At 40.4% G+C, this 9,153-nt stretch overlaps 1 protein-coding gene across 1 annotated transcript in view; it reads left to right on the top strand.

The window, feature by feature from the left end:
* The first annotated feature begins 336 nt into the window (after positions 1 to 336).
* The window catches only part of VEPH1 (ventricular zone expressed PH domain containing 1), a 196,176-nt gene continuing 187,359 nt past the window's right edge, over positions 337 to 9,153 (top strand). Inside the window, exon 1 of the mRNA XM_069083457.1 lies at positions 337 to 702. Coding sequence (XP_068939558.1) covers positions 565 to 702 — 138 coding nt within the window. The 5' untranslated portion in view covers positions 337 to 564. The remainder of the gene's footprint in view (positions 703 to 9,153) is intronic.

Raw genomic sequence — 9,153 nt, 5'->3', positions numbered from 1 at the left:
TAGATAGATAGATAGATAGATAGATAGATAGATAGATAGATAGATAGATAGATAGATAGATAGATAGACTCAATTATTAAACACTTGCTATATCAAACACTCTGCTAAGCAACTAGGAATACAAATACGAGCATATAAGACAGTCCCTAACCTCAAGGAGTTTACATGGGCTCCACTTCACTTTAGGTCTTTGAATAGATGCTAAACCACTGGTCAGGGAAATTGAAATGGATATGTTTGTTCAGGAATGAGTTGGGTTCAACAGCCTCTGAGATCCCTTTTAATTCTGAAATTCTCAGATCTTTGTAAAAAAAATTTTTAAACCATCTTTTCTCTGGTGAGACTTTGAGTTTTTCTCCAAATCTCCTGCTATTTTGCTAATTTTCATAATAAATCATGTGTTTCCCCCTTTCAGAGTGTATCAGAAGAAATCTCCAAGTCCAGAGAAAAAACTACCTTCTAAGAAAACCACATGCCTCCTTTGCTATGTCTAATAACCCTCTCAAAAGGAAACACCTGGCTGTGTGTATCCTGAAGTGGAGTTGATACCCACTGGGCACCACCATGCATCATCTGTTCAGACTGGTTTTGGGACAAAAGGACCTTTCCCGTGCTGGGGACCTCTTCTCCTTGAATGACTCAGAGATTGAAGAAAGCCTGTCAGAAGCTTTGGAGCAAATTAAAATAATTAGCTCATCTTCAGTAAGTAACACTGTTTCTTGGATGGGGTTGCTAATCTTTTCTGTCATGTAGCCAAATCATGAGAAAAATAAAATATAAGGGAGGTGAACGACATAGATCAAAGTTAGGAACCTTGGGGAATGAAACTTCATTCTGTTCTGCTGAGACATCTGCAGGAGATAAGGGAAAAGGACAGAGAGGAGTTTTAGATCTTGGCCCTACTGGGCTGTTTCAGTCTGATTTTGTAGAAAGAATTAACAAGGTAGTCAGTGACTGATGTCTTGGTGCTTGACTGTGATTGCCAGACAGCCTTCTGTTCACTCTTGGAGAACAGGACTATGGGGATTACAGAACATATTTCGAATTTCCTTAGCCTTCTTGGCAAAGAGCGATTTCTGTTAAATGGAGAGAGGGAGAAAGCACAGAAATTCAGCCTTTTTGTCCTTTGAAGACCAGCCTGCTTAGCCTAAGGAAATCGGTTAAACAAAAGGGCATTGGGGCTGAGGTTTAAATATTGAATGGAGATCAAAAGGTAGGAACAAAAATCATATTTATTTATTTTTTAAAATTTTATTTACTTACATTTTTTAGAGGGGGGAAAGGCAGGGCAATTGGGGTTAATTGACTTGCCCAAGGTCATACAGCTAGTAAATGTTAAGTGTCTGAGGCTGGATTTGAACTCAGGTCCTCCTGACTTCAGGACTGGTGCTCTATCCATTGTGCTACCTCGCTACCCCCAGTCATATTTTTTAAGGCAATAGACAATTAGCACTTATTAAACACCTGCTGTGTGCCAGGCACCTTACTAAGAGCTAGAGATATGAAGAAAGGGGAGAAAAGTCCTGCTCTCAAGGAGCTCATGGTCTTCAAATTAGGATGTACAAACAAAATTTCTATAGGAAAAATTATGGGTAATCTTAATGGTAAAGGCATTAAGATTAAGGAGGCCTAGGAAATACTGAGACTTAAAGGAAGTCAAGGAAATCAGGAGGTGATGTAGGGAGAGGTGGAGGTGATGAGGGAGAAAGTTCCAGACCTGGGGGACAGCAGTGAAAATGCATGGAATTGGGTGATGAAGTATTGTGTTCCAGGAACAGAAAGTAGGCCAGCATCATTGAGCAAAGAGTTTATGGAGGGAGGTAAGATATAAGAAGACTAGAAAGGGGCAGGTTATAAAGGACTTGGAGGATTTTGATCCTGGAATTAAGAGGGAGATACTGGACTTCATTGAATTGAGGGAGTGGGTAATGACACGGTTCCAAGAGTGGGAAACTTGTGGCCTCGAGGCCACATGTGGCCCTCTAGGTCCTCAAGTGTGGCCCTTTGACTGCATCTAAACTTAACAGAACAAATTCGCTTGATAAAAAGATTCTAATGCCGTTAGACTATATCATTAGATTCACTGGAGTGTGGAGAGATGAGGCAGGCAGGCAGTCAGCTGCTGCAATTGTCCAGTCATGAGGTGCTGAGCGCTTGTACCAGGGTGATGACAGTCTCAAAGGAGAGATAGGTGTATATACAAACACTTTTATAAAGGTAAGAACAATAGGACTTGACAATAGGGGGTGAAAGAGTAAAGAGTTAAGGGTGACACCTAGGTTCTAAGCCTGAGTGACCTGGAGAATGGTGGGACCAATGACAGGAATAGGGAAGTTAGAAAGAGGGGAGAATTTGGGAGGAAAGATAATGAGTTCAGTTTTGGATGTGTTGAGTTTAAGAAGTGTATGGGAAATACAATAACCTTCCCATCACCCAAAGTGGCAGCTACACACAATGCTTAGGGACAAGAAATCTCTCCTTCACTTTTTCTTCTGCTTTTCTGTTCAATCAATCAATAGACCTTCATTTAGCTCCTACTGTATGCTGATCACTTTGGTGAAAACTGTGAAACATTCATTTTTGAGCACAAGTGAAATTCCTTCAAGAATCTTGCAGTGTATCTGCCCTGCCTTATTTTCCTATCTCGTTCATTACTTTATGTAATGCCTTATGTAGTAAGACAAGAAGTTCATTTCTATGTGTATTTTTAAAAAAATACAAAATGAATACAAGGTAGTTTGGGGCAGGAGGTCACTAGCAGCTGGGATTGCCTTTCATCTTTTCTTCCATATACCCACCCCTCCAATCTTGTTTAGTTCTTTTATCCTTAGTACCTATATTTCATTTACATGGATATAAAACTAGCTCAAGAAGAAGGAGTGAGGCTAACAACTTTGTATAACTGCCTCACTTAAATCCAATTCACACATCATCTTGTGATGTCATTGGTCTTCCTCAAAAAGGATAAATATCAACAACAAAATTAGCCAAATTTATTCATCATCCTTCTTCCTCATATTCCCATATGAACAAAATGTATTTCAAAAGCATTTTCTAAAGAGAATGACTAACAACAATGTAAAGAGAAACAATATTTTAAAACAAAGGAATGCTGATTGGTGCAGAGACGTCAGGACTTCTGAAGACAAATGTAGAAGTCAGCAGTCCTCTTGGCAGGGAGGTGGTGGACTACAGCTGCTGAATGAGACATGCATTGTCAGATACATATTAGTTTTGCTTTCCTGAACTGTACTTCATAGATTTAGAGACCAAAATGACCTCAAAAAGTCATCTGGTTATGGAATCACCGAATTTAAAGTTGGAAAAAATCATGAAAGGTCATCTGGTCCATTGCTCCCATTTTGATAGGAGAGGAAATTGAGGCCCAGAGAGAAGTGACTTATCAACATCCCACAGATAAGTGACTGAGCAAGGATTTCAAGTCATCAATCTTAAAATCCATTGCTCTTTCTACTGTTGAATGGTGTTTCTCAGTCCAATCACTTCATTTTCCAAATGAGGAAAGTGAGACCCAAAGAGATAAGAAAGTCACTCGGGAACAGGTAGGAAGATACAGGATTTAAACCCAGACATTGGGTCTCCTAGATCCCAGTCTTTCTACTTGGTATAAGAAAATGGAAGGATGGGGAAGAAGTTATTGAAAAATAGCAGTGACTATTTTAAGGACATTGGAAAAAACACATTTATTTAAATAAAAGAAAAATGAAGTAGTTATTGAGCTTCCATTATTAATGTTAGCTTTTTAGTCAAGCCTGGATCCTCCCATCATTGTACTTCAAAAGCAGGATTGCTCAAACCTCCTAGCATCCGCTTAGCTCAACAGTGTTTGCCCACACTTGACAGACGTGCCAAGTAGGCAAAGGACAGAAGCTGAAAGCAAACCATGATGCCCAGAATGAGTAAATGTGCATATTTCCCCAAGATAACAGCTCTCACTTATGCTGCAGTTAAGAGTCCTTTAAAAGGGATATTGGCAGCCAGCAGTCCAAGCTCTCCAAGTTCTCCTACTGGCTGCCATGAATACTCTAAATCACCAACTAGGGAAGCCATGGTCCACATGCTCTCCTTTTCCCAGGTAATGTCTTGACAGCAATTACATTTCCACATTTCTTCCCACAACATTAATCAAGTTAATTTGGCTCAAGATGCCAGTTTTTCCCACTTTTTGCTCATTTCTAGGCATTCTATCCTTCCTGCTCCACTAGGAACAAGTTGGCTAAAGGTGCCCTTGATTTTCATCTCTGTAAAAGATTAAACTGCTAGATCATGACATATCAACAAAATGGCAGTGGAGGATGGGGGTGGGGCTGAAGCTAGTTTATTCATTTTTCACATTAACATTCCCTCAAGCCTGGCAGCCCCACTAGAGGGCGCTGGTTAGCAAGAACTGCTTTAGGGACATTCCCTCAAGCCTAGCAGCCCCACTAGAGGGCGCTCATTGGCAGAACCATGAGGGTAGTGAGTTTCTGTGTACATTTCAAATGTGGGCTGATTGGTCTTCCCAGTCCAGGTGAGATCTTGACGACCATAGAGAGCTGCTTTGTCATCTCCCTAAGGAAATGACTGGGCATCTATTAGCAGCAGCACAACCTTACTCCCAAGTGCTGCCATCTACTGTCAATCATCTAGCATCACAAGCCCTCAGAACAGAGTCTGCCATGTTTGACCACCGTTGAGCTCATTCCATACCATGGCTTTTTACTGCTTTGCATTCTGCTTTCAATATTGTCCTAGACACACACTTTCTGTGACCCCATTAAAGGTATACTCAGTTTAAGGTCTTCTCTGGGTCAGCATTCATTCAAATCCATAGCTTCCAAATGAAAGTCACCTAGGATAAAGCCAGATGATTCATGAGTTCAGTGTGAAAAGTGTGATTGAATAGAATAGCAAAGTAGTGATAAAGAATCAAAACAAGCTGCCAAATCCTGGCACCTACCGCCTCATCAAAGGACAGTGAGTCAGCTCCCCATGAACATCCAACAAAGAATTAGCAACATCCTTGAAGTTGGAATCAGGTGTGGTTCAAATATAGTGACCCATTCTGCAGCACCTAGCCCAGTGCTTGGTATACTATTGTTCAGTCGTTTTGGTTTTGTCTGACTCTTTGTGACTCTACTTAGAGTTTTCTTGGCAAAGCTAGTAAGTGTCTAAGGTCAGATTTGAATTCAAGAAGATGAATCTTCCTGACTTCAAGCCCATCAGGCTATCCACTATCAACTATGCCACTTAGTTGCCCCAACTTGGTGCATGGCAGGGGCTTACTGTAATAAATGTTTATTGGAGTGAATTGTATTGTTTCATTTAGTAAATAGTCCAACAATTCAAACCAGGAATCCTCAAGATCCCAGATCCAGGAGAGTAGGCAGAGAAATGTCTGACTTGGAAAGCAATAGAATCCAAAATGGAGGGACTCAGAGTTGGATAAGGAAAACAATATGGAGCCAGTAGTATCTGGAGGGGTTACAGTACATTTTCTAGAACTTACTCAGATGCATTAATAGAATCAGAGTATCAGGAATTTGGAGGCCACCTAGTCCAAACCCTGCCTTTTACAAAAGAGAAAGCTGAGCTCCAAGGAGGTAAAGTGACTTTCTAGCATCTGGGTTAGAACTGAAAGGAACTATGAGGGCATCAATTATAATACCCTAATTTTACAGACAAGGATCATAAGTTGCTTTAGGTCACACAGGTAGTAAGCATGAAAAGTGGGATTGGCAGGGCGGCTAGGTGGTGCAGTGAGTAAGAACACTGGCCCCCACATCGAGAGGACCCAGGATTGGTTCTGGCCTCAGATACTTAACACCCACACAAAATAACTGGCCATGTAACCTTGGACAAGTTACTTAATCCCAATTGCTTTATTAAAAAAAAGTGGGATTGGAACCCAGGTCCTTTGATTTCAGAACCAGAATGAAGGTGCTTAGCATAAAGCAAGGTAATTATGGGCTGAGACGTGAGATGGGAGGAGAAGACATACCACGGGAACAGAAGCCTGCAAATCTAAGCACAGCTCATCTGACTGCCTTCTTTCTCTACCTACATTCAAGCAACACAACACTAGTGCTTTTTGCTTCTTCCTCCACAATAAAAATCTGTCCCTCCCTGAAATCTTCAAGATGAAGTCTTTGGTGTGGACCCTGTGTGTCTCCTGCTTTTGCTATACTAGCCCTGTCGTATTTTTGTCTGTTTTCTACACTAGTTGGTCAAAAAAAAAACCCATCATAAGACCTTCCTTAGACTTTGTTCTGGGGATGCTGCTGCCCTCCTCAGATTTCTCCCATGGCTACCAGTTTCTCTCCCTCCCTGCTTTGTGATTCTTTCACAATCTGCCTTAACTTATGCCTTTTTCTTTCTTGTGCTCCGCTTTTCCAGTTGCCCATTCATTTACTCTGGTCAAATGACCTTGTCTTGGTCCTTCCTCACACAGCTTTCCACCTTCTCCTATGTTGCCCCTCTTGTCTCTGATGACTCTCCCCTGACACCCAGTCAGTCATCTCCAGCTGCTCTTCGGAAAACTTTCCCGTATTCCCAGTCTGTAAGCATTTCTGGATGGAACAATTTCCCCCTCCTGTTAGGACTAAGAAGCCAAGTGGAACAGCGGAGAGAGGATGAGCCTTGAGTCAGACCCTTCTGGTTTCACCTCTGACCCATATTGCTTAGGTCAACCCGGGCAATTGACTTAATGTCTCAGTGCTCTAGGCAGTTCTTAGTCTCTAAGTGGTAGGGCAGATGCCAATCTACATTAATAGAGAGGGTTTCTAACCTGGGAGCTCCCATACCAATAAGTGTACCAATCTCTGTTACCATTGACCCACCACCTGCAAAGCTGTTAGACCATAGGATACACTGTAATTTGTATATGTACTTAGGATTCCTGCCTCAGATGCTTGAGAAAGAACTTGAGATAGTACTGTATGATGGGAATTCCCCAAAGCTATTGGAACCTTTATAGACTGGTGACTTAAAACTAACAATCCTTCAGCAGAATGCATCCTTCTTGAGTTTAGGGGCTGTTTGTTTTGCCATTGAGAATCACCAGCATTTTGTTGTTGTTCGATCATTTAAGTTGTGTCCAACACTTCATGACCCCATCTGGGTTTTCTTGGTAAAGAGCTGGAGTCATTTGCTATTTTCTTCTCCAGCTCATTTTAAAAATGAAGAAACTGAGGCAAACAGGGTTAAATGACTTGTCCAGGGTCACACAGCTAGTAAGTGTCTTGAGACCCAGATTTTAACTCAGGGAGATGAGACTTCTCTGATTCCAAGTCCTGCACTCTACCCAGTCTGCCACCTAGCTGCTCCCACCATCATTTAACATAATGCTGTCTAACTATAATAGCTAAGGTTGGCCCCAGGGAGGAGCTGACAAAAATGCATCTCCTTCCCCTCTTTGCAGACGTAAGGGACAGCACATATTCTGCTAGACACAGTCAATGAAGTGGTTGCTTTGGCTCAGCCACTTATTTGCTCTTTCTTTTTCCATATTTCTACTAGGGCTTGGAGGGGGAGATTAAAGAGGGATATATTCATCAAGCATTTAGTGTCTACCATCTGGGCTCTGGAGGAGAAAGTAAGGTTGATGACTTTGCACACCTCCCTCACTCAAATCCAGTTCAGTCACATGTCATAGTATCACCTCCCTGAGGTCACGGTCCTCTTCAAGAATGAAGGACAAACAAGAGTGTACTCTGCCTGTTGTAGAGATGGGGCTTAAGCAGAGCCTTGAAGGAAGCATGGGAAGGCCAGAGACACAGATGAGGAGGCAGAGAGTGCCAGGAATGGGGGAGAACCAGAGAAAGTGCCTAGAGTTAGGAAGTGATTCTAGCACATTCACATATATGAACTTTTAGTACTAACACAAAAGCAATATACTCAACTTTCCTCTCACACTGTTGTACAGCTACAGCCTAATGCCAGCCATTGATTAATTTTGTTTGAATTGTTGAGAATCCCAATGTAAGGTAGACCCAAATCCTACTGGTTTTGCTGGGTATATAGACATAATAAAAGTGTGTGTCTAGGAAGTAGGAAAAAAGAGATCCTCTCCCCAGCTTTAGTTGTTGGGATTTTTTTTTATTGTGACATTTTTTTTAATTTTAAAAATTTTATTTTATGCTGAATTTAAGAAATAAAACATGCATTTCCATAACATATTAGAATAGGGGAAAAGATGATTGTACATGAAACTGTAAATCTATTATGTACAATTTGCTATTCTTTTTAAATATACAATATAGTTATCATGTAATTTTCCTTTTTTCCTTCCCTCCTCCATACCCTAGAGATGGCTACCATTAGACACAAATATTATATGTATCTATGTAAAACTATTCTATACATGCTATACATGTTATATACATATTCTATACATTTATTAGTTCTTTCTCTGGATGCAGATATTATCTTCCTTCGTAAGTACTTTGTAGTTAATTTAGTTACTGATAACAACTCAAAGGTGTTCATAAAACACTCTTGCTATAACTGTAAACAAAGTTCTCTCGGCTCTGCTCATTATGTTCTTCATTATTTTGTGCAAATCTGTCCATTTTTCTTTTATGATCAAGCTCATCATTTATGAAACTTGTTCATCCATTCCCCAGTTGATGGGCATCCCCACTATTTCCAGTCCTTTGCCACCACAAAGATAGCGGCTATAAATACTTTAGAACAGAAAGGTTCTTTTCCTTTTTTACTAATCATCTTGGAAAACAGACCTAGTAGTAGCATTGCTGGGTCAAAGGGTATAGGCAGTTTAATAACTCTTTAGACATATTTCCAAACTGCTCTCCAAAATGGTTGGATCAGTTCACAGTTCCACCAACATGAATTAGCGTCCTAATTTTTCCATATTGCCTCCAACATTTGTTGCTTCCCTCTTCAATTATTTTAGCCAATCTGAAAGGTGTAAAATGATATAATAAGGTTGTTTAAATTTTCATTTTTCTGATTAACAATGAGTAAGAGAATTTTTTCATATGGCTATAAATTATTTTGATTTCTTCATTGGAAAACTGCCTGTTCATATCCTTTGACCATGTACCAACTGTGGAATGAATTATATTCTCATAGATTTGACAAAGATATAGATAGATAGATAGATAGATAGATAGATAGATAGATAGATAGATA

This window comes from Petaurus breviceps, unplaced genomic scaffold (assembly GCF_028583685.1).
Source record: "Petaurus breviceps papuanus isolate PSGF00001 unplaced genomic scaffold, PetGlider_PUasm1.0 173, whole genome shotgun sequence".
NCBI lineage: Eukaryota > Metazoa > Chordata > Mammalia > Diprotodontia > Petauridae > Petaurus > Petaurus breviceps.
This window is presented reverse-complemented; position numbering and strand designations above follow the sequence as displayed.